Consider the following 26,335-nt stretch of genomic DNA (forward strand, 5'->3'; position numbering starts at 1 on the left):
ATTGTAAAGAGTTTAATTAGAGCTGTTTCTTTTTGGATTGTATGCTTAAGCTTGATAAGAGAAAGGATTTTTGGATTTGTATTAAGCCCTTACCCTTCCAGTTGATGTTGTTTGATTTACGGAATTTCTTACTAATTCTAGCTGTCGCAACATAGTCTTGTATGCAAGGTTTTTTATTTTCCCTTCCATTCCTTCCCCTCTTTTCTTTTCAAAAAACCATATCTAGATTTTGGTAGTGACAGGCTTGACAAGGATGCCGGCATTGATCTAAAGACAGAAGGGCTTTTGCAGGTGTGTGTGTATGTGTGTGTGTGTGTGTGTGTGTGTGTTTTTTTTTTTTTTTTTTTTTGGGGGGGGGGGGGGATGTCATGAATATGCACTAGATTTGTGGGGTTTTAGATGGATTTCAATACCCATAAGTGAGATGTCTCTTTGATACCAGGCCCAGTCTTTGATAGGGAAATGGTATTTCATTGTTCAAATACCTTATTTTTCATACTTGAAAATATGATGGTTGGGCCAATGGCATTGGAAGCCATTTTGCCCACCTGGCAGAAACTGGCATAGAAGAACTCGGAATGGGACTGTCATTGTATCCGCATATTAGTTTTTTAAACCCATCTCTCTTACATGAGCAACTTCTTGTCTTTATTCTACTTGGTCTTTTGGCCTTCAGTTTCTTGATGCTCCTCTGAGAGATCCTCAAGGACTTTCATTTTTGGCCTTACCACTACCACCATCTTCGTTTTTTCATGTGAAAAGATAGTGTTCTTAACTCTAACTAGCATGCATAAACTGTAAGTGATGTCTCATGAGATTCATTTTTTTTTTTTTACAGTTCTTATTTTAGAGTAAATGATATTCCCCTCCCAACATTCAAAGGAAATGTGATGTTCACCTTACATGTTAGTTACGAAACATTTCCTTTCTTTGGAGGTCTCAGAATCCATCTGCAGTGTCTTAAAACATTTTTGTATGGAAGGCTTCATGTCATTTTGGATATCATGTGAATGCAGAATTTGCAGCAGAGGAAAATGGGAAGTTTGGAAAGATAAGAGTTGCCTCAGCAACTGTACACGAAAAAAAAGGTTCATTCAATAATGGAAATGTGAAGTTATGGTTTGTATTTGAAAATGATTGAAGTAGTCCTTGATATTGGTCTTTAGATATTTCATCCGTGTTTTGACATACTCCTGATTGTTTGCATATTTTCTTGACAGGAGAAATATTAATGAAATTAGGGAGAAAGGAAGAAGCATCAGAAGTCTACAGAGGTTTAATCAAGCGTAATCCAGAGAACCGCAGCTACTACCTCATGTTAGAGGAGGCCTTGGGGCTTACCACAGTTGAAGAAAGACTAAAATTATATGAAGAACTCAAAGAGAAGTAAGTTACTTTTTTCCCTCAAAGTAACAAGCCTAAGCTTTTCTTGGAGCACCAGGCAGTCGGTGAAAGTCTTTTTAATTTTGATATTGTTACCATATCTCTGTCATCTGTTCTTTGCACTACCTCACTCGTGCTGGAAATGACGAGCATATACAGGGGAAAAAAACACCCTTGATAAAGACTTCCCAGTGCTTCTAGCAGCTTACCTCCCACACCATATACTCTTAAGACCTTCCACAAATCATCTCTATCCACCCTGTCATATGTCTTCTCCACATCCATAAATGCCACATACAGATCCTTGTGTTTCTCTAAGTATTTCTCACACACATTCTTCAAAGCAGACACCTGATCCACACATCCTCTACCACTTCTGAAACCACACTACTCCTCCCCAGTCTGATGCTCTGTACATGCCTTCACCCTCTCAAGTAATACCCTCTCATACAAGTTTTTAGGATCACTCAACAAACTTATGCCTTTGTATTTTGAACACACCTTTATTCCCTTTGCCTTTGTACCTTGGCACAATACATGCATTCTTCCAATCCTCAGGCGCTTCACCACGATTCATACATGCAGTGAACATCCTTACCAACCAATCAACAACATGGCCACCCCCTTTTTTAATAAATTCGACTGAAATAGCATCCAGACCTGCTGCCTTGCTGGATTTCATTTTCCGCAAGGATTTCACAACCTCTTTTCTCTTAACCAAACCACTCTCCCTGACTCTTTTTGCACACCATTTTGGCCAAAACATCTTACATCTGCCACCCTATCATCAAACATATTCAGCAAACCTTCAAAATACTCACTCTATCTCCTCACTTCTCCACTATCTGTTATCAATTCCTCCCTTACCCCCTTTACCGATGCTCCCATTTGTTCTCCTGTCTTATGCGCATTATTGATGTCCTTCCAAAACATCTTTTTATTCTCCCTAAAATTGAATATTACGTTCTCACTCCAACTCTTGTTTGCCCTCTTTTACAACTCTTGCACCTTCCTTTTGACCTTCTGCTGCTGTCTCTTGTAGATCTCCCGGTCATTTGCACTTCTTTGAAAGTATCATCCAAATGCCTGTCTTTTCTCTTTCACCAACAATTTTGCTTCATCCCTCACTCACTACCCTTTGTAATCTGCCCACCTCCCACCTTTCTCATGCCACATGTATCTCTTGCACATGCCATCTCTGTTTCTCTAAATACATCCCATTCCTGACTCACTCCCTTCATGTCATTTGCTCTCACCTTATGCCATTCTTCACTCAATTCTCCTGGTACTTCCTCACACAAGTCTCCTTTCCAAGCTCAGATACTCTCACCACTCTTTACTCCCTAACATTCTCTTCTTTTTGAAAACCTCTACTATTCTTCACCTTCGCCTCCACAAGATAGTAATCAAGATAGTAATCAGACATCCTATCAGCAGGTCATCTCAGCACATGAACATCCATAAGTTTCTCTTTTACCTGCCTATCAATTAACATATAATTTAATGATTAGGGAGGTGAATGCAAGAGGTTTGGAGAGGGGCAAGTATGCAGTCTTTTGGGGATGAGAGGGCCTGGGAGGTGAGTCAGTTGTTGTTTGCCAATGATACAGCATTGGTGGTTGATTCGAATGAGAAACTGCAGAAGTTGGTGACTGAATTTGGAAAAGTGTGTGAAAGGAAAAAGTTGAGAGTAAATGTGAATAAGAGCAAGGTTATTGAGTTCAGCAGGTTTGAGGGACAAGTTAGGATGTGAGTTTGAATGGAGAAAAATTGGAGGAAGTGAAGTGTTTTAGATAATTGGGAGTGGACTTTGCAGCGCTGAATGGAACCATGGAAGCAGAAGTGAGTCATAGGGTGGGGGAGGGGGCGAAGGTTCTGGGAGCAATGAAGAATGTGTGGAAAGAGAGAATGTCATCTTGGAGAGCAAAAATGGGTATGTTTGAAGGAATAGTTCCAACAGTATTATATGGTTGTGAGGCATGGGTTTTACGGAAATGAAATGTTTGAGGACAGTATGTGGTGTGAGGTGGCTTGATTGAGTAAGTAATGAAACGGTAAGAGATGTGTGATAATGAAAAGAGTGTGGTTGAGAGAGGAGAAGAGAGTGTGTTGAAATGGTTTGGACATATTGAGAGAACGAGTGAGGAAAGGTTGACAAAGAGGATATGTGTGTCAGAGGAGGAGGGAACAAGAAGGAGTGGGAGACCAAATTGGCTAAAGCCTTATTTTTGGCATTCTTGTCTAGCCTTTTTCATGAAGAGAATAGGGTTAGTAATCCTGTTGCACAGCACCTCTAAGACATCCTATGGCGTAAAGAGTTGAAATATATATTTACTTTTTGTCAAGCTAGCCTGTGGCTTTACTACAGCTTTAGTGTTGATGCAGCTGACTAATTAGTGTGACTGCTACCATTATGCACAAGGTTTTCCAAAAGCTCTTACCCATTTTGTTGAAAAAAGAAAAATTAATTTTCTTTGCAGGGCTGGACCAGTGGTGGATGTATAAGAATATCTGATGAAAGTACCCTTTCATATCCAAGGAAAGAGTACAGAGCAAGTATAAACAAGTCAAAAGAAACTGGTAGCTACAGACAAATAGTTTTCTCAGCTGGTCAGTAAAATTGAAAGAAGTGTTTCTTGTGAGCTGGTCAGTGAATTTGAAAGAACAGGTTCTTTTCTTGGTGATACAAAATCTGGTCATCCAGAAACATCCAAAGGTAATATTAAAACAATATGGGGTGTCTTTGTGTATTGGGACAGACTGTCAGCTCACACATCGTCATGTATACTGACCTTACCCAAAATGACTGTTTTCAAGGTTTTTCCTTTCGATACAAAGTGTTACTACCATCACTTGTTCTTTTACATCCATCAGGGATCAGCGACTGGAAAGATAAGTTTGTATTGTTTTCATTTTTACAAAATTGTTAGGAATTTTTGGACCACCCTTTATATGGTCAAAGAATATACTGTGAGATGTTTGTTGGATGAAAAGCAGAGCAGGTAAATTATTACTGATGTAACAGACTTTATGATTAACCATATGTGAATTCTTTGAATGTTTGCAATTCATCTTTGTTGCAGATTCCCACGTGCTCAAGTGCCTAAGAGACTGCCCCTCAATTATGCCAGGGGGGAAGTGCTTGAATCCTTGTTAGACCCTTACCTAAGAGCAGCTTTACAGAAGGGTGTTCCTCCACTGTTTACAGATATCCGATCATTATATAATGATCCAGAAAAAATCCAAATTGTTGAGAAGCTTATGAATGGTTATCTAAAGAACTTGGAGGAAACAGGTCACTTATGTGAAACAGGTTAGTGGTCCTTCACTCACGGACAGATATTTGAAGTATGATTAATGTCAGGTTAGATTAAAGAGGTGAAATGCATATAGATCCATGTAATATTAGTACATTGCTTACCTATTGGTGTATTTTACTTTCTTGATAAATTGATTGTTAAGTGTTACCATTTAAGCAGAAGTTGTATAACTTTCATGTTACTCCTTAACAGATAACGAATACAAGGAGCCAGCGTCTATCTTATATGTGTTGATGTTCTTAGCACAACACTACAGTTATTTAGGAGACACAGAAAAAGCACTTGCTCTTATAGAACGGGCATTAGAGCACACCCCAACTCTCATAGAACTCTATATTGTGAAGGGGAAAATATTAAAGGTAAGGCATAATCAAGCATTATTACAAAAGTTTTAATATTTCTGATATTTGTCCTTTTGTAAACTTATGTGATTTTTTCTTTTTATGTTTGACATTGAGCCAAGTACTTGTGGCTTTTGTCTGCCATTTAATTTCTGTTGGACCATGTCAAATGGAAAACTTTTCAACAATGTCTAAGGCAAACAGAATGTCACAAATGTGATGTGGTGTTAGTGCAACTGTTGAAAATATTTTATGGTTTCGTGTAGGAAGAGAGGAAAGTGATTGGTTCTCAGTGAATGTAGGTTTGCGGCAGGGGTGTGTGATGTCTCCATGGTTGTTTAATTTGTTTATGGATGGGGTTGTTAGGGAGGTAAATGCAAGAGTTTTGGAAAGAGGGGCAAGTATGAAGTCTGTTGGGGATGAGAGAGCTTGGGAAGTGAGTCAGTTGTTGTTCGCTGATGATACAGTGCTGGTGGCTGATTCATGTGAGAAACTGCAGAAGCTGGTGACTGAGTTTGGTAAAGTGTGTGGAAGAAGAAAGTTAAGAGTAAATGTGAATAAGAGCAAGGTTATTAGGTACAGTAGGGTTGAGGGCCAAGTCAATTGGGAGGTGAGTTTGAATGGAGAAAAACTGGAGGAAGTGAAGTGTTTTAGATATCTGGGAGTGGATCTGGCAGCGGATGGAACCATGGAAGTGGAAGTGGATCATAGGGTGGGGGAGGGGGCGAAAATTCTGGGGGCCTTGAAGAATGTGTGGAAGTCGAGAACATTATCTCGGAAAGCAAAAATGGGTATGTTTGAAGGAATAGTGGTTCCAACAATGTTGTATGGTTGTGAGGCGTGGGCTATGGATAGAGTTGTGCGCAGGAGGATGGATGTGCTGGAAATGAGATGTTTGAGGACAATGTGTGGTGTGAGGTGGTTTGATCGAGTAAGTAACGTAAGGGTAAGAGAGATGTGTGGAAATAAAAAGAGCGTGGTTGAGAGAGCAGAAGAGGGTGTTTTGAAGTGGTTTGGGCACATGGAGAGAATGAGTGAGGAAAGATTGACCAAGAGGATATATGTGTCGGAGGTGGAGGGAACGAGGAGAAGAGGGAGACCAAATTGGAGGTGGAAAGATGGAGTGAAAAAGATTTTGTGTGATCGGGGCCTGAACATGCAGGAGGGTGAAAGGAGGGCAAGGAATAGAGTGAATTGGAGCAATGTGGTATACCGGGGTTGACGTGCTGTCAGTGGATTGAATCAAGGCATGTGAAGCGTCTGGGGTAAACCATGGAAAGCTGTGTGGGTATGTATATTTGCGTGTGTGGACGTATGTATATACATGTGTATGGGGGTGGGTTGGGCCATTTCTTTCGTCTGTTTCCTTGCGCTACCTCGCAAACGCGGGAGACAGCGACAAAGTATATTAAAAAATAATATAAAAAATAATGTTTATATCTAAGACCAGGAGAAAGATGAGGTTTGTCCGAATAACTTTTTATACCTCAGATGATCCTAGTTATTCAAGGGTCACCTTGCCATGGCTTTCCTACGGCAGCTATAATTGCCATAACCTCAGGGCAGGATAGTACATGAACTCCTGATAAGCGTTGGGAAAAATTGTCACCATGCGATCCATCATTCAGTTAATTGAAACCTATTATATAAGTGGATTATGTTCCTGAACAAAGCCAGGCCATCATGATAGTCATATTTTTCATACATTGCATATGTCTGATTAAATCCTTAGTGTTTTTCATTACATTTGCTTCTTTTGAAAAGATTTTGTCTTGAAAATATGATTATGTTGTTTGGCAAGTGGTAAGACTGTCCATGCTATAAAGATGATTATGAGCAAGACTTCAGGGGTCAGAAGTCAATGATGCTTACAACCTGTGCGACTTATGACCATCTGTACGTACAACTGGGAAAAAAATGAATAAAGAAATTGGAGATAAGGGAGAGGGAATACTTCCCACGTACAGGGTGTTGGAAATCCTCCCCTCCAGTTTAGTCCTCTGTTCTTAACGCTGCCTCACTAATGTGGGAAATGGGTGTCTGAAAAAAAAGAAAAAAGAAATAAAAATGATGAAATATAACTAAAAATCTTAAGTAAAAGGTGAGAAGAAACTACAGAATCGTATAATAAAACCAGGGAAGGATATTATCAGTGCTACCTGCCTGGGTATAAGGAGGGTTAGTAACCACTTTAGTGGTTATCAAGTTTCACTCCTCTGACCCAGTCAGCTGTCTTTTCTTTCTGCCTCACTTACCTGTAGACTTCTCCACTTTCATGTGGTGCGCACTATGCGCTAGCCCTACCTTTTGGCAGAATGGTAAGAGCAGTAGATAGAAGTAGTAGGTAAGGACATTTAGGCAGAAACATTAGGTAGATGCAGTAGTTAGGAGCATTAGCTAGTAGTAGTCACTAGGAACATTAGGTAGAAGCCTCTGCAAACACTGCGCTAGACTTGCCCTCTGCCATTGGCCTGTTGAGGGTGAGGCACTAAAGGTTAAGAATTGGTGTTGGAATTTGTTGAAATTTGGCCACCCATTTGAGGGAGTTCAAATTGGAACAGGCATCAGAGATATAGATAGATAGATAGATAGATTTATGATGGACTAAGATATGTTAGTTTCTTTCCTTGTGACAGATGCATTTTAAGAATTATCGAAACTTTTAATCACTCTTGTGTGGAAAAGCTATATCAGAGAGTGACCTCTTAGGTAAAGTTAATGAAATTGCATCATGTTTTTTCATATGTATTTGCCATTTCCTGCAGTAATCATATAGCATAAAGAGCAGATGACTGAAGTGGTAGAGGATGTGTGGATCAGGTGTTTGCTTTGAAGAATGTATGTGAGAAATACTTAGAAAAGCAAATGGATTTGTATGTAGCATTTATGGATCTGGAGAAGGCATATGATAGAGTTGATAGAGATGCTCTGTGGAAGGTATTAAGAATATATGGTGTGGGAGGAAAGTTGTTAGAAGCAGTGAAAAGTTTTTATCGAGGATGTAAGGCATGTGTACGTGTAGGAAGAGAGGAAAGTGATTGGTTCTCAGTGAATGTAGGTTTGCGGCAGGGGTGTGTGATGTCTCCATGGTTGTTTAATTTGTTTATGGATGGGGTTGTTAGGGAGGTGAATGCAAGAGTTTTGGAAAGAGGGGCAAGTATGAAGTCTGTTGTGGATGAGAGAGCTTGGGAAGTGAGTCAGTTGTTGTTCGCTGATGATACAGCGCTGGTGGCTGATTCATGTGAGAAACTGCAGAAGCTGGTGACTGAGTTTGGTAAAGTGTGTGGAAGAAGAAAGTTAAGAGTAAATGTGAATAAGAGCAAGGTTATTAGGTACAGTAGGGTTGAGGGTCAAGTCAATTGGGAGGTGAGTTTGAATGGAGAAAAACTGGAGGAAGCGAAGGTTTTAGATATCTGGGAGTGGATCTGGCAGCGGATGGAACCATGGAAGCGGAAGTGGATCATAGGGTGGGGGAGGGGGCGAAAATTCTGGGGGCCTTGAAGAATGTGTGGAATTCGAGAACATTATCTCGGAAAGCAAAAATGGGTATGTTTGAAGGAATAGTGGTTCCAACAATGTTGTATGGTTGCGAGGCGTGGGCTATGGATAGAGTTGTGCGCAGGAGGATGGATGTGCTGGAAATGAGATGTTTGAGGACAATGTGTGGTGTGAGGTGGTTTGATCGAGTGAGTAACGTAAGGGTAAGAGAGATGTGTGGAAATAAAAAGAGCGTGGTTGAGAGAGCAGAAGAGGGTGTTTTGAAGTGGTTTGGGCACATGGAGAGAATGAGTGAGGAAAGATTGACCAAGAGGATATATGTGTCGGAGGTGGAGGGAACGAGAAGAAGAGGGAGACCAAATTGGAGGTGGAAAGATGGAGTGAAAAAGATTTTGTGTGATCGGGGCCTGAACATGCAGGAGGGTGAAAGGAGGGCAAGGAATAGAGTGAATTGGAGCGATGTGGTATACCGTGGTTGACGTGCTGTCAGTGGATTGAATCAGGGCATGTGAAGCGTCTGGGGTAAACCATGGAAAGTTGTGTGGGGCCTGAATGTGGAAAGGGAGCTGTGGTTTCGGCCATTATTGCGTGGCATCTAGAGACTGAGTGTGAACGAATGTGACCTTTGTTGTCTTTTCCTAGCGCTACCTCGCACACATGAGGGGGGAGGGGGATGGTATTCCATGTGTGGCAAGGTGGCGATGGGAATGAATAAAGGCAGACAGTGTGAATTGTGTGCATGGGTTTATATGTATGTGTCTGTGTGTGTATATATATGTATACATTGAGATGTATAGGTATGTATATTTGCGTGTGTGGACGTGTATGTATATACATGTGTATGGGGGTGGGTTGGGCCATTTCTTTCGTCTGTTTCCTCGCGCTACCTCGCAAACGCGGGAGACAGCGACAAAGCAAATGAATAAGATAAAAATAAATAAATGGGCAAGTATGTATATATGTGTGTATATGAATAGATGGGTTTTGTTTCCTGGTGCTAACTCGCTGATGTGGGAAATGGTGATCAGGTATAAAAATAAAAGTGAATGATATTGTTAATACATATTAGGAGGATATTCCCTCAGTGGCCCAGTTCTCTGTTCTTAACGCTACCTCGCTAACACGGGAAATGGCGAATAGTTTGTAAAAAAAAAAAAAAAAAGAAATTGTTAATACACCTGGATTTGTATGTCCTTGAAGTTATCTTAGCAGGGTGATTCTAATGGACATCATGACTGATAAAGGAAGGAGAAAGGCATTAAGTGGCGACACATCATGCCTCTTCATTGTTTGATTTGAATTAAACAAAAAAGTCAGAGCTCATACCCTTTAAAGTAGGATAGATATTCGTGAATGATCTCAGGGAAAAATTCTGGACAATAATTGAACAGTGCAAATTGGTACTCAGCACAAAATGCAAGGAGAAATTATGCCTAATCACCACTTTCATATGTTTCGTTGTATAATGTATCATTATACTATGTAGAAATAAGTTGGGTGTTATAGACATGGAAAAAATGTATTTGAAAAGTTTAAAAACTGCAGATGGAAAAAAACAGGTGATCACTCCAGTGAGCTATCACTTGCTAGTGTGTGTGGCATCCACCAAGTTAGCCAATCCATTGCACAAACTTACGATGGTTTAACAACACAAATTCTTACATTTTACCATTGTGCACAGCATAGCCTCCTCAAACCTGTACAGGTATTAGTGGAAAGCACCAAATTGAGTCTTGCACTTGTAGAAAGAAGAGGAGCATCATTTTGGAATTAAAGGTAGACATTTTTGAGTATTTTGCATGCAGATACATCAGTGGGAACAGTTTATGAAAATACAGATAAAGTAAGGTAGTATGCTTCCATGAGGTCATATTTCGGTATAACAAAAATCTTTTTATCCAGGAAGAGAGGTATGGAAAGTGTGTAGCAAATATTGAATATGTTTATTGAAGATGCCTGTAGTAAATGTTGTGCATCTTTATATGAAAACAGTATTTGAAATATTATTTCTTATCTGAATACTTAGATTAATGGAATACTGGTATGGTATATTTCTACACTTTTTATTAAGATTTGTGTTCATAAATTAGGATGAGGAATCTCACCCAGGAATGTAAACCTCCTTTATCCCATTGAATCCTTTGGTAAAATGGGTCTGCTTTGTGGTGATTCTAATGAGTTGTAGTTTCCAGGAGTTTGTCTCAATCATAAAGTGGTGATTAGTTGTAGATGAACTGTTGAACCAACATGATGAAAATGCAGTCATAGATATTATGATGTTGGAAAATGATAGAAGCAAAGCAATTGGTATTTCCAGGAGGAGAATTATGGAAAACATAGCAAATGTTGGGCGTGTGGATTGAAGATGCCTGTGGTTTAGTGCATTTTTAATTGACAACAATTTTTTAAGGTGCATTTCTTATCTGAATACTGAGATTAATAATGTACTTGTATGGTATGTTTCTACACTTTTAGTTCAACTTTGTGTTTGTAAATTAGGTTAAGAAATCTCACCCAGGAATGTAAAACTTCTTTATCCCATTAAACCCTTTGGTAAAATAGGTCTGCTTTATGGTGATTCTGCTAAGTTGTGTTTTCCAGGAGTGTGTCTCATTCATAAAGTGCTGATTAGTTGTAGATGAACTGTTTATCCAGCATGATGAAAATGCAGTCATTGGATATTAAGATGCTGGAAAATGGTAGAAGCAGAGCAGTTGATGACAGTAAAAGAGAATTCACTGCTAGGACCAGATGGAATTGTAGCCATATTTCTAAAGACAACAAAATCAGCATGATAGTATTGATGAGGGAAAATCTGCATTAGAGCATAATAAGTGACATTTACAAAATGGCATATGTAATGCCAGTACACAAAGCAAGATATAAACTAACACTAGAGCATTGTAGACCAGGTACCTTGGCTTCATTATGTAATGCTTGTACACTAAGAAGCTTTATAAGCCAGATAACTTGGCTTCTATGTTACTTGAATAAATTAGACGTACTAAAGTAAACATCTGATTATGAGCAACTACCTAAATCAGGCTCATCATAGATCTGTACCAGGATAGTGTTTACCAACATTTATAAGCCAGATAACATGGCTTCCATGTTATTTGAATGAAATATATTTACTAAAATAAACATCTGATTATGAGCAGCTTCCTAAATCAAGGTCACCGTAGATCTGTACCAGGAGAGTGTTTACTGATCTATTATTTGGCTCCTTAAATAGAAAAAGAAGAAAATGAAATTTTCATGCAAGGTTTGAAAATGGACTCTGTTTTCCATGATATTTCAAAGGTACTTGCTTCTCCATATAGTTCCACACACACTTTTCTGCTTGCCATATAAATGTATTCTTTAGGTGCCTCAGTAATAGTTAAAGTTCCTTTCTATTAATATTTTTACACATTTTTATTTCAGTATGGTCTTACTTTTGTATTCTCAGGCTCTGTATTTATTTTGCTTATATTGGTCATCCATCATCATTCTCTTGGTCACTTAATTATTGCAATTGTGATTAATGATAATGTTGCAGTATCACCATTGGTGGGCTTATCATGAATTTTAAAAGCTTTCTATCAAAGGCAAATTAGATGTATCTGATTTTAATTTTGGTGGTATTTTGTGTTTGCTCATATCTTGAAACTTACTGTTTTTCCACAGCATGCAGGTGATTTTGTAGGAGCATATGAGGCCTTACAAGAAGCTCAGGCGCTTGACACAGCTGACCGATATGTGAATTCAAAAGCAGCTTCATACCTCCTTAAAGCTAATATCGTTAGGCAAGCAGAGGAAATGTGCTCCAAATTTACTAGAGTAAGTGAGGTATTATTTACTATTAATCTACTTTATATCTTTTGAAACATTTGTCATCAAGTTGTTATAGTCTTCAACAGTTCTTGAAACTTCCAGCTGTCACTTGATTTATTAATGCTTACTTAAAGGAAACATTTGATACATAGTATTGAGATGCTAGATCAAATAAACTACCAGGAAGGAGAGAGGGAGAGAAAGAAAAAGGATATGCAAATGAGATAGTTCGTATTACCTTTGATGAGATTTTGCCCTGATTATAGTTGTGTCCTGCTGTGTGTAACATTTCCATGTTATTTAACACCATTTCTGTCTGTGTAAGAAATAAGTAGATTGTAATACCATCATTACTTTCCCTCTTGTCTCAAGATGAGAAAAGAATGGGCAAGACGGGCCATCCAAACCTTCATCCCCATGAATTTTTAGTGTGTAGTGTAATATTCATGGTATTCTTCATGAATGCTCTACCTTTCATAAGGGTGGAGTGTGAAACAAAGTTCAAGAGAAAGAAAGGGACTACACTTTCATGAATTCCCCTCAAATCATGAGTTGTTAGACATGCCAGTCACATCTCTTACTCAGGTTTAAATAGATTGCTTTTTGAAGCAGGAGACCAAATAGGAGGTGGAAGGATGGAGAGAAAAAGATTTTGAGCAATTGTGGCCTGATCATGCAGGAGATGAAAGGTGTGCATAGAACAAAGTGAATTGGAATGATGTGGTGTACTGGGGTCAACGTGCTGTCACTGGACTGAACAGGGGCATATGAAATGTCTGGGATGAACCATGGAAAGGTCTGTGGGGCCTGGATGTGGATAGGGAGCTGTGGTTTCGGTGCATTGCACATGACAGCTACAGACTGAGTGTGAATGAATGTGGCCTTTCTTGGTCCGTTTCCTGGCACTGCCTTGCTGACACTGGGTGGTGATTTTTTTCCTGTTGGGTGGGGTGGTGCTGCAAATGGATGAAGGCGAGCAAGTATGAATATGTACATTTGTATATATGTATATACATGTATGTGTATTTATGTATATATATATATATGTATATATATGAATTTATATATATGTATATGTATGTATATTTACATGTATGTGTGTGTATGTATATATGTCTGTATATATTCTTTCTTCTTTCTTTCATACTGTTCGCCATTTCCCGCATTAGCGAGGTAGCGTTAAGAACAGAGGACAGGGCCTTTGAGGAAATATCCTCACCTGGCCCCCTTCTGTGTTCCTTCTTTTGGAAAATTAAAAAAAAATGAGAGAGGAGGATTTCCAGCCCCCCGCTCCCTTCCCTTTTAGTCGCCTTCTACGACACGCAGGGATAGGGGAGAAAGAATACTTCCCACGCATTCCTCACATGTCGTAGAAGGCGACTAAAGGGGACGGGAGCGGGGAGCTAGAAACCCTCCCCTCCTTGTATTTTAACTTTCTAAAAAGGGAAACAGAAGGAGTCACCTGGGGAGTGCTCATCCTCCTTGAAGGCTCAGATTGGGGTGCCTAAATGTGTGTGGATGTAACCAAGATGAGAAAAAAGGAGAGATAGGTAGTATGTTTGAGGAAAAGAACCTAGATGTTTTGGCTCTGAGTGAAACGAAGCTCAAGGGTAAAGGGGAAGGGTGGTTTGGGAAAGTCTTGGGAGTAAAGTCAGGGATTAGTGAGAGGACAAGAGTAAGGGAAGGAGTAGCACTACTCCTGAAACTGGAGTGGTGGGAGTATGTGATAGAGTGTAAAAAAGTAAACTCTAGGTTGATATGGGTAAAACTGAAAGTGGATGGAGAGAGATAGGTGATTATTGGTGTACATGCACCTGGGCATGAGAAGAAAGATCATGAGAGGCAAGTGTTTTGGGAGCAGCTGAATGAGTGTGTTAGTAGTTTTGATGCACGAGACCGGGTTATAGTGATGGGTGATTTGAATGCAAAGGTGAGTAATGTGGCATTTGAGGGAATAATTGGTATACATGGGGTGTTCAGTGTTGTAAATGGAAATGGTGAAGACCTTGTAGATTTATGTGATGATAAAGGACTGGTGATTGGGAATACTGGTTTAAAAAGAGAGATTTACATAAGTATACGTATGTAAGTAGGAGAGATGGCCAGAGAGTGTTACTGGATTACGTGTTAATTGATAGGCGTGTGAAAGAGAGACTTTTGGATGTTAATGTGCTGAGAGGTGGAACTGGAGGGAAGTCTGATCATTATCTTGTGGAGGCTAAGGTGAAGATTTGTAGAGGTTTTCAGAAGAGAAGAGAGAATATTGGGGTGAAGAGAGTGGTGAGAGTAAGTAAGCTTGAGAAGGAGAGTTGTGTGAGGAAGTACCAGGAAAGACTGAGTACAGAATGGAAAAAGGTGAGAACAATGGAAGTAAGGGGAGTGGGGGAGGAATGGGATGTATTTAGGGAAGCAGTGATGGCTTGCACAAAAGATGCTTGTGGCATGAGAAGCGTGGGAGGTGGGCAGATTAGAAAGGGTAGTGAGTGGTGGGATGAAGTAAGCTTATTAGTGAAAGAGAAGAGAGAAGCTTTTGGGCAATTTTTGCAGGGAAGTAATGCAAATGAGTGGGAGATGTATAAAAGGAGGAGACAGGAGGTCAAGAGAAAGGTGCAAGAGGTGAAAAAGAGGGCAAATGAGAGTTGGGGTGAGAGAGTATCATTAAATTTTAGGGAGAATAAAAAGATGTTTTGGAAGGAGGTAAATAAAGTGCGTAAAACAAGGGAACAAATGGAAACTTCAGTGAAAGGGGCTAATGGGGAGGTGATAAAAAGTAGTGGTGATGTGAGAAAGAGATGGAGTGAGTGTTTTGAAGGTTTGTTGAATGTGTTTGATGATAGAGTGGCAGATATAGGGTGTTTTGGTCTCGGTGATGTGCAAAGTGAGAGGGTTAGGGAAAATGATTTGGTAAACAGAGAAGAGGTAGTAAAAGCTTTGCGGAAGATGAAAGCTGGCAAGGCAGCGGGTTTGGATGGTATTGCAGTCGAATTTATTAAAAAAGGGGGTGACTGTATTGTTGACTGGTTGGTAAGGTTATTAAATGTATGTATGACTCATTGCAAGGTGCCTGAGGATTGGCAGAATGGTTGCATAGTGCCATTGTACAAAGGCAAAGGGGACAAAGGTGAGTGCTCAAATTACAGAGGTATAAGTTTGTTGAGTATTCCTGGTAAATTATATGGGAGGGTATTGATTGAGAGGTTGAAGGCATGTACAGAGCATCAGATTGGGAAAGAGCAGTGTGGTTTCAGAAGTGGTAGAGGATGTGTGGATCAGGTGTTTGCTTTGAAAAATGTATGTGAGAAATACTTAGAAAAGCAAATGGATTTGTATGTAGCATTTATGGATCTGGAGAAGGCATATGATAGAGTTGATAGAGATGCTCTGTGGAAGGTATTAAGAATATATGGTGTGGGAGGCAAGTTGTTAGAAGCAGTGAAAAGTTTTTATCGAGGATGTAAGGCATGTGTACGTGTAGGAAGAGAGGAAAGTGATTGGTTCTCAGTGAATGTAGGTTTGTGGCAGGAGTGTGTGATGTCTCCATTGTTGTTTAATTTGTTTATGTATGGGGTTGTTAGGGAGGTGAATGCAAGAGTTTTGGAAAGAGGGGCAAGTATGCAGTCTGTTGTGGATGAGAGAGCTTTGGAAGTGAGTTAGTTGTTGTTTGCTGATGATACAGCGCTGGTGACTGATTCATGTGAGAAACTGCAGAAGCTGGAGACTGAGTTTGGTAAAGTGTGTGAAAGAAGAAAGTTGAGAGTAAATGTGAATAAGAGCAAGGTTATTAGGTAGAGTAGGGTTGAGGGTCAAGTCAATTGGGAGGTAAGTTTGAATGGAGAAAAACTGGAGGAAGTGAAGTGTTTTAGATATCTGGGAGTGGATCTGGCAGCGGATGGAACCATGGAAGCGGAAGTGAATCATAGGGTGGGGTAGGGGGCGAAAATTCTGGGAGCCTTGAAGAATGTGTGGAAGTCGAGAGCATTATCTCGGAAAGCAAAAATGGGTATGTTTGAAGGAATAGTGGTTCCAAATATGTTGTATGGTTGCGAGGTGTGGGCTATGGATAGAGTTGTGCGCAGGAGGATGGATGTGGTGGAAATGAGATGTTTGAGGACAATATGTGGTGTGAGGTGGTTTGATCGAGTAAGTAATGTAAGGGTAAGAGAGATGTGTGGAAATAATAAGAGTGTGGTTGAGAGAGCAGAAGAGGGTGTTTCGAAATGGTTTGGTCACTTGGAGAGAATGAGTGAGGAAAGATTGACCAAGATATATGTGTCGGAGGTGGAGGGAACGAGGAGAAGTGGGAGACCAAATTGGAGGTGGAAAGATGGAGTGAAAAAGATTTTGAGTGATCGGGGCCTGAACATGCAGGAAAGTGAAAGGCGTCCAAGGAATAGAGTGAATTGGAACGATGTGGTATACCGGGGTGGACGTGCTGTCAATGGATTGAACCAGGGCATGTGAAGCATCTGGGGTAAACCATGGAAAGTTGTGTGGGGCCTGGATATGGAAAGGGAGCCGTGGTTTCGGTGCATTATTACATGACAGCTAGAGACTGAGTGTGAATGAATGTGGCCTTTGTTGTCTTTTCCTAGCGCTACCTCGCACACATGAGGGGGGAGGGGGTTGTTATTTCATGTGTGGCGAGGTGGCGATGGGAATGAATAAAGGCAGACCGTATGAATTATGTACATGTGTATATATGTATATGTCTGTGTGTGCATATACATTGAGATGTATAGGTATGTATATTTGCGTGTTTGGACGTGTATATATACATGTGTATGTTGGTGGGTTGGGCCATTCTTTCGTCTGTTTCCTTGTGCTTCCTCGCTAACGCGGGAGACAGCGACAAAGCAAAATAAGTAAATAAATAATGAATGGATCGGTGTTTCTTCATCTGTTTCCCGGCACTGCTTCGCTAACATGGCTAATATTATTAATAGGTAATAAAAAGAGTGTGGTTGAGAGAGCAGAAGAGGGTGTATTGAAATGGTTTGGTCACATGAAGAGGATGAGTGAGGAAAGCTTGATAAAGTGGATATATTTGTCAGATTGGAAGGAATGAGGAGAAGTGGGAGACCAAATTGAAGGTGGAAGGATGGAGTGAAAAACTATTTTGAGCGATCAGGGCCTGAACATACAGGAGGGTGAAAGGCGTGCAAGGAATGGAACAATGTGGTATACCGGGGTGGATGTGCTGTCAATGGATTGCACCAGGGCATGTGAGGCATCTGGGATAAACCATGGAAAGTTTTGTGGGACCTTGATGTGGAAAGGGAGCTGTGGTTTCAGTGCATTATGCTTAACAGCTAGAGACTGAGTGTGAATGAATGTGGCCTTTGTTGTCTTTTCCTAGCGCTTCCTCGCACACGCGTGGTGGAGGTGGGGTGCTGTTTTTCATTTGTGGCGGTGTAGCAGCGGGAAGGGATAAAGGCAGCAAATATGAATATGTACTTGTGTATATATGTATATGTCTGTGTATGTGTATGTATACATTGAAATGTATAGGTATGCATATGTGCATGTGTGGATGTTTATACATATGCATTTGGGTGGGTTGGGCCATTCTTTTGTCTGTTTCCCAGTGGTACCTCGCTTAAGCGGGAGACAGCGACTAAGTAAGAAAAATATAAATGAAATAAAATTTGTTAATGAATTATACTTGTAAATTTTTTCATTGATATATCAATATCTTTGAAAATATATGGATAATATAATTTGTAAACAATCTGAAAAATTTGAATTTTGTGGTTTGGAAAGAATAACTTACTGGAATGTTAAGAGGTCAAGTGAAGAGAGACCTGTATAAACTGAAAATATTTTGGGTTATTCAAGTCTTTGATCACCATTAGAATAAATGCTTGATGGACTATTGTTAACCAAAAAACTTCTTTTAAACCAAACTTTTTTCAGGTGAGCAATTTTTTTTCAGTTTTTCTAAAGTTCTCTTACCTATAGTATAAAAGTTTAGAACTTCAGGAAGAGTTTGTTTTCAAAGCTATTTATTTATTTATTTATTTTGCTTTGTCGCTGTCTCCCGCGTTTGCGAGGTAGCACAAGGAAACAGACGAAAGAAATGGCCCAACCCACCCCCATACACATGTATATACATACATGTCCACACACGCAAAAATACATACCTATACATCTCAATGTACACATATATATACACACACAGACACATACATATATACCTATGCACACAATTCACACTATCTGCCTTTATTCATTCCCATCGCCACCTCGCCACACATGGAATACCATCCCCCTCCCCCTCATGTGTGCGAGGTAGCGCTAGGAAAAGACAACAAAGGCCCCATTCGTTCACACTCAGTCTCTAGCTGTCATGCAATAATGCCCGAAACCACAGCTCCCTTTCCACATCCAGGCCCCACACAACTCTCCATGGTTTACCCCAGACGCTTCACATGCCCTGATTCAACCCACTGACAGCACGTCAACCCTGGTATACCACATCGATCCAGTTCACTCTATTCCTTGCCCGCCTTTCACCCTCCTGCATGTTCAGGCCCCGATCACTCAAAATCTTTTTCACTCCATCTTTCCACCTCCAATTTGGTCTCCCACTTCTCCTCGTTCCCTCCACCTCCGACACATATATCCTCTTGGTCAATCTTTCCTCACTCATTCTCTCCATATGCCCAAACCATTTCAAAACGCCCTCTTCTGCTCTCTCAACCACGCTCTTTTTATTTCCACACATCTCTCTTACCCTTACATTACTTACTCGATCAAACCACCTCACACCACACATTGTCCTCAAACATCTCATTTCCGGCACATCCACCCTCCTGCGCACAACTCTATCCATAGCCCACGCCTCGCAACCGTACAACATTGTTGGAACCACTATTCCTTCAAACATACCCATTTTTGCTTTTCAAAGCTGTATTGGTTATAAGGGAATATGGTTAAGAGTGCTTTACTGTATGGCCATTGTCTTTGCTGTATAGACATTGTCTTCTACAGTATTGCTTCCTTTGGTGGTGTTCTGCTATTATGATAAAACGTTTTGTGATTGATTCTTGGTACATATTTTAAAGTTTTTGTGGTAGATGTCCTTTTTATATTTTTGGAGTGCAATGTATTAATATTATTTGTGTAATATTTTCTTCCTTTTTTCTCGATGTTCAGGAGGGTGTGTCAGCAATGGAAAACCTGAATGAGATGCAGTGCATGTGGTTCCAAACAGAATGTGCGCAAGCGTACTACCGCCTTGGCCAGTATGGAGATTCTCTTAGAAAATGTCATGAAGTGGATAGAGTGAGTATGAGTCATATAATTTCTTACATGTGTAGTAACCCCAAGTAGCAAAATGTCACAGCTAACATGCATCTTTTGGACTGAGTGAACACCAAAATGGCCTAAGTGTTTGGATAATAAAGACAGATGGACCCATCATAATATTTTGGTTCTGTAATAAAAGACAGCAGATATGAAAAACTAAGCTTTCCCATGGCAAGAAAAATAGTCTCCAGTTGTAGATAGAAGTTAAAAAAGAATTTATTATGCAGTTTTATTATTATGTTCCCAGTTTAATGAGATGGATCAAGTATCAGTAGCTTCTGCAACATCATTCACACACTTGCTCAACCCTTGCCCACTGGATTAAAGTAACACATGGATTTCTGCATGTATAGATATTTTTTCACACTGGATGGCCTTTTCCTGCATTATTGAGGTAGTGCTTGGAGGAGATGAAGAGAGGCTGCACTTATTCACATCCTCTCTTTAGCTGTCATATAATGCAGAGCTTCCTGTCAATAACCAGGCCACACAGACCTTTCCATGGTTTCCCACAGCTCCTTCACATGCCCTGGTTCAGTCCTTTGACAGCACATTGGCCCCTGTATAGCACATCACTCCAGTTCACTCTATCCCATGCACACCTTTCACCTCCTGCATGATCAGGCCTCAATTATTCAAAATCTTTTCCACTCCATCCTTCCATCTCCAAGTTATAGAAATGCTCCTTTCTTTTTCACTTTCCATGATATCGATATGTTCTTTGAAACCAGTGTCACCATGTTAACCACATGCAAAATACCTCCATTGAATCTGATCCCTACTCATTCCTTTGACATCATCTTGGTATCCTCAACCCTAATTAGTCCTCTCTACTCTCTTTGTAGTGTCTACCTCTCTTCGCACTATCTCTTGCACTGCTATGTATCTTCATGATCAACCTCTCATCTATACATTCTGCAAGACCAAACTATTGTAAAAGACTTTTTGATTCATTTGCCTTTTTTTGATAACTTCATACCACATAACCCTCATGATCTTTATTTTTTGTCTGTGGCCTTACAAATGATCATGAGAGATTTTCTAGGATTTTGTCAAGAAAAATTCAGGTTAAAGCCTTTCAACCCGTAGCATTTCTGGTGAAGAAGTGCAGTCCTTCTCAACCTTTTAGAGTGGTTGCTTCTGTGTTTTGGGCCCACATTTGGCCAGTCAGAGTTTGGCGTATAAGTGACATCAAACTTTTCCTTCTGGCTGCCTGACATCTTGGAATTCTCTAGGATTGGTATCTGACAAGATGTCTGGTACCAAACCATCTTACAGAAAATAGCTCTGACCCAAATATTTATGCATGTGGCTTTACTATTATGGGTCAGACATAGTATTATATTATCACGTGGGTCTCAAGTCATGATCTCATTCTTTTATTCATGGTCATGTTAAAGCAAGATTGTATTTGAACAATGTATGTTCCTGTATGAATTTTTACTCACATTGATAGCACATAGATGTTTTTGAAGTTGAAAAAAAATGTGTGTATTATAGCTAAATGCTGTTGCTGTGGATATAAAGACCAAACAAAATTGTGAACCTATCATCTTCAGTTGAAGCAATAGTGGGATTCTGTTTTATTTTTAAAGAACAGCAGTTTCCCTAGCCTGTATATTGCAGTAATGTCATTGTGGTGGAATGATGCAAGAAATATAGCTGATTTGGCCATTATATGTTGAAGTACTTAGTTGGCATGTATGCAAATTGACTGCTGTTCTGAACAGTGAATGTCGAGAATGGAGCATTACTCTCACACAAGGACATTTCATGGACAATAAGTGTGATTTGTTCTCATCACATTTGGATATCCTGAAATGATATTGGGTATTCTTGTTTAGTCGTAAAACATGGCTGAAAACTTTTACAGAATAATCCTGTACAAAAGGTTAAAAAAAAATCCATGAAAGCATCATGATGTATCCATATGACTAATATTTATATATTTATTTTATTTTCCTTTGTCGCTGTCTCCCACGTTAGCGAGGTAGTGCAAGGAAACAGACGAAAGAATGGCCCAACCCACCCACATACACATGTATATGCATACATGTCCACACACACAAATATACATACCTATACATCTCAACGTATACATATATATACACTCTCAGACATATACATATATACATATGTACATAATGTATGTGAGAAATACTTAGAAAAGCAAATGGATTTGTATGTAGCATTTATGGATCTGGAGAAGGCATATGATAGAGTTGATAGCGATGCTCTGTGGAAGGTATTAAGAATATATGGTGTGGGAGGAAAGTTGTTAGAAGCAGTGAAAAGCTTTTATCGAGGATGTAAGGTATGTGTACGTGTAGTAAGAGAGGAAAGTGATTGGTTCTCAATGAATGTAGGTTTGCGGCAGGGGTGTGTGATGTCTCCATGGTTGTTTAATTTGTTTATGGATGGGGTTGTTAGGGAGGTAAATGCAAGAGTTTTGGAAAGAGGGGCAAGTATGAAGTCTGTTGGGGATGAGAGAGCTTGGGAAGTGAGTCAGTTGTTGTTCGCTGATGATACAGCGCTGGTGGCTGATTCATGTGAGAAACTGCAGAAGCTGGTGACTGAGTTTGGTAAAGTGTGTGGAAGAAGAAAGTTAAGAGTAAATGTGAATAAGAGCAAGGTTATTAGGTACAGTAGGGTTGAGGGTCAAGTCAATTGGGAGGTGAGTTTGAATGGAGAAAAACTGGAGGAAGTGAAGTGTTTTAGATATCTGGGAGTGGATCTGGCAGCAGATGGAACCATGGAAGCGGAAGTGGATCATAGGGTGGGGGAGGGGGCGAAAATTCTGGGAGCCTTGAAGAATGTGTGGAAGTCGAGAACATTATCTCGGAAAGCAAAAATGGGTATGTTTGAAGGAATAGTGGTTCCAACAATGTTGTATGGTTGCGAGGCGTGGGCTATGGATAGATTTGTGCGTAGGAGGATGGAGGTGCTGGAAATGAGATGTTTGAGGACAATGTGTGGTGTGAGGTGGTTTGATCGAGTGAGTAACGTAAGGGTAAGAGAGATGTGTGGAAATAAAAAGAGCGTGGTTGAGAGAGCAGAAGAGGGTGTTTTGAATTGGTTTGGGCACATGGAGAGAATGAGTGAGGAAAGATTGACCAAGAGGATATATGTGTCGGAGGTGGAGGGAACGAGGAGAAGAGGGAGACCAAATTGGAGGTGGAAAGACGGAGTGAAAAAGATTTTGTGTGATCGGGGCCTGAACATGCAGGAGGGTGAAAGGAGGGCAAGGAATAGAGTGAATTGGAGCGATGTGGTATACCGGGGTTGACGTGCTGTCAGTGGATTGAATCAAGGCATGTGAAGCGTTTGGGGTAAACCATGGAAAGCTGTGTAGGTATGTATATTTGCGTGTGTGGACGTATGTATATACATGTGTATGGGGGGGGTTGGGCCATTTCTTTCGTCTGTTTCTTTGCGCTACCTCGCAAACGCGGGAGACAGCGACAAAGTATAATAAAAGAAATATAAATACATAATTCATACTGTCTGCCTTTATTCATTCCCATCGCCACCTCGCCACACATGTAATAACAACCCCCTCCCCCCTCATGTGTGCGAAGTAGCGCTAGGAAAAGACAACAAAGGCCCCATTCGTTCACACTCAGTCTCTAGCTGTCATGTAATAATGCACCAAAACCACAGCTCCCTTTCCACATCCAGGCCCCACAGAACTTTCCATGGTTAACCCCAGACGCTTCACATGCCTTGGTTCAATCCATTGACAGCATGTCGACCCTGGTATACCACATCGTTCCAATTCACTCTATTCCTTGCACGCCTTTCACTCTCCTGTATGTTCAGGCCCTGATCACTTAAAAATCTTTTTCACTCCATCTTTCCACCTCCAATTTGGTCTCCCACTTCTCCTCATTCCCTCCACCTCTGACACATATATCCTCTTGGTCAATCTTTCCTCACTCATTCTCTCCATGTGACCAAACCATTTCAAAACACCCTCTTCTGCTGTCTCAACCACACTCTTTTTATTACCACACATCTCTCTTACCCTATAATTACTTACTCGATCAAACCACCTCACACCACATATTGTCCTCAAACATCTTATTTCCAGCACATCCACCCTCCTGCGCACAACTCTATCCATAGCCCACGCCTCGCAACCATACAACATTGTTGGAACCCCTGTTCCTTCAAACATACCCATTTTTGCTTTCCGAGATAATATTCTTGACTTCCACACATTCTTCAAGGCTCCCAGAATTTTCGCCCCCTCCCCCACCCTATGATTCACTTCCGCTTCCATGGTTCCATCCGCTACCAAATCCACTCCCAGATATCTAAAACACCTCACTTCCTCTAGTTTCTCTCCATTCAAACCTACATCCCAGTTGACTTGACCCTCAACCCTACTGTACCTAATAACCTTGCTCTTATTCACATTTACTCTCAACTTTCTTCTTTCACACACTTTACCAAACTCAGTCACCAGCTTCTGCAGTTTGTCACATGAATCAGCCACCAGCGCTGTATCATCAGCGAATAACAACTGACTCACTTCCCAAGCTCTCTCATCCACAACAGACTGCATACTTGCCCCTCTTTCCAAAACTCTTGCATTCACCTCCCTAACAACCCCATCCATAAACAAATTGAACAACCATGGAGACATCACACACCCCTACCACAAACCTACATTCACTGAGAACCAATCACTTTCCTCTCTTCCTACACGTACACATGCCTTACATCCTCGATAAAAACTTTTCACTGCTTCTAACAACTTTCCTCCCACACCATATATTCTTAATACCTTCCACAGAGCATCTCTATCAACTCTATCATATGCCTTCTCCAGATCCATAAATGCTACATACAAATCCATTTGCTTTTCTAAGTATTTCTCACATACATTCTTCAAAGCTAACACCTGATCCACACATCCTCTCCCACTTCTGAAACCACACTGCTCTTCCCCAATCTGATGCTATGTACATGCCTTCACCGTCTCAATCAATACCCTCCCATATAATTTTCCAGGAATACTCAACAAACTTATACCTCTGTAATTTGAGCACTCACCTATGTCCCCTTTGCCTTTGTACAATGGCACTATGCAACCATTCTGCCAATCCTCAGGCACCTCACCATGGATCATACATACATTAAATAACCTTACCAACCAGTTAACAATACAGTCACCCCCTTTTTTAATAAATTCCACTGCAGTACCATCCAAACCCGCTGCCTTACCAGCTTTCATCTTCCGCAAAGCTTTTACTACCTCTTCTCTGTTTACCAAATCATTTTCCCTAACCCTCTCACTTTACACATCACCGCGACCAAAACACCCTATATCTGCCACTCTATCTTCAAACACATTCAACAAACCTTCAAAATACTCACTCCATCTCTTTCTCACATCACCACTACTTTTTATCACCTCCCCATTAGCCCCTTTCACTGAAGTTTCCATTTGTTCCCTTGTCTTACGCACTTTATTTACCTCCTTCCAAAACATCTTTTTTTCTTTTCTTTTTCTTTTAAACTATTCGCCATTTCCCGCGTTAGCGAGGTAGCATTAAGAACAGAGGACTGGGCCTTTGAGGGAATACCCTCACCTGGCCCAGTTCTCTGTTCCTTCTTTTGGAAAATTAAAAAAAAAAAAAAACGAGAGGGGAGGATTTCCAGCCCCCCGCTCCCTCCCCTTTTAGTCGCCTCCTACGACACGCAGGGAATACGTGGGAAGTATTCTTAATCCCCTATCCCCAAGGATAAAAACATCTTTTTATTCTCCCTAAAATTTAATGATACTCTCTCACCCCAACTCTCATTTGCCCTCTTTTTCACATCTTGCACCTTTCTCTTGACCTCCTGCCTCCTCCTTTTATACATCTCCCACTCATTTGCATTATTTCCCTGCAAAAATCATCCAAATGCCTCTCTCTTCTCTTTCACTAATAAGCTTACTTCTTCATCCCACCACTCACAACCCTTTGTAATCTGCCCACCTCCCACGCTTCTCATGCCACAAGCATCTTTTGTGCAAGCCATCACTGCTTCCCTAAATACATCCCATTCCTCCCCCACTCCCCTTACCTCCTTTGTTCTCACCTTTTTCCATTCTGTACTCAGTCCCTCCTGGTACTTCCTCACACAACTCTCCTTCCCAAGCTCTCTTACTCTCACCACTCTCTTCACCCCAATATTCTCTCTTCTTTTCTGAAAACCTCTACAAATCTTCACCTTCGCCTCCACAAGATAATGATCAGACATCCCTCCAGTTGCACCTCTCAGCACATTAACATCCAAAAGTCTCTCTTTCATGCATCTATCAATTAACACGTAATCCAATAACGCTCTCTGGCCATCTCTCCTACTTACATACGTATACTTATGTATATCTCTCTTTTTAAACCAGGTATTCCTAATCACCAGTCCTTTTTCAGCACATAAATCTACAAGCTCTTCACCATTTCCATTTACAACACTGAACATCCCATGTATACCAGTTATTCCCTCAACTACCACATTACTCACCTTTGCATTCAAATCACCCATCACTATAACTCGGTCTCATGCATCAAAACTACTAACACGCTCATTCAGCTGCTCCCAAAACACTTGCCTCTCATGATCTTTCTTCTCATGTCCAGGTGCATATGCACCAATAATCACCCATCTCTCTCCATC

The 26,335-nt window shown here is 40.5% G+C and overlaps 1 protein-coding gene across 2 annotated transcripts in view; it reads left to right on the plus strand.

The window, feature by feature from the left end:
• The window catches only part of Naa15-16 (N-alpha-acetyltransferase 15/16), a 270,568-nt gene that overhangs the window by 60,863 nt on the left and 183,370 nt on the right, over window positions 1-26,335 (plus strand). For both annotated transcript variants that reach the window (XM_071683180.1, XM_071683178.1), the window contains 5 exons: window positions 1,221-1,386; window positions 4,467-4,696; window positions 4,896-5,062; window positions 12,212-12,364; window positions 19,514-19,642. In XM_071683180.1, coding sequence (XP_071539281.1) covers window positions 1,221-1,386; window positions 4,467-4,696; window positions 4,896-5,062; window positions 12,212-12,364; window positions 19,514-19,642 — 845 coding nt within the window. The remainder of the gene's footprint in view (window positions 1-1,220; window positions 1,387-4,466; window positions 4,697-4,895; window positions 5,063-12,211; window positions 12,365-19,513; window positions 19,643-26,335) is intronic.

The sequence above is a fragment of the Panulirus ornatus genome, chromosome 36 (genome assembly GCF_036320965.1).
Source record: "Panulirus ornatus isolate Po-2019 chromosome 36, ASM3632096v1, whole genome shotgun sequence".
In the NCBI taxonomy this organism is placed as follows: domain Eukaryota; kingdom Metazoa; phylum Arthropoda; class Malacostraca; order Decapoda; family Palinuridae; genus Panulirus; species Panulirus ornatus.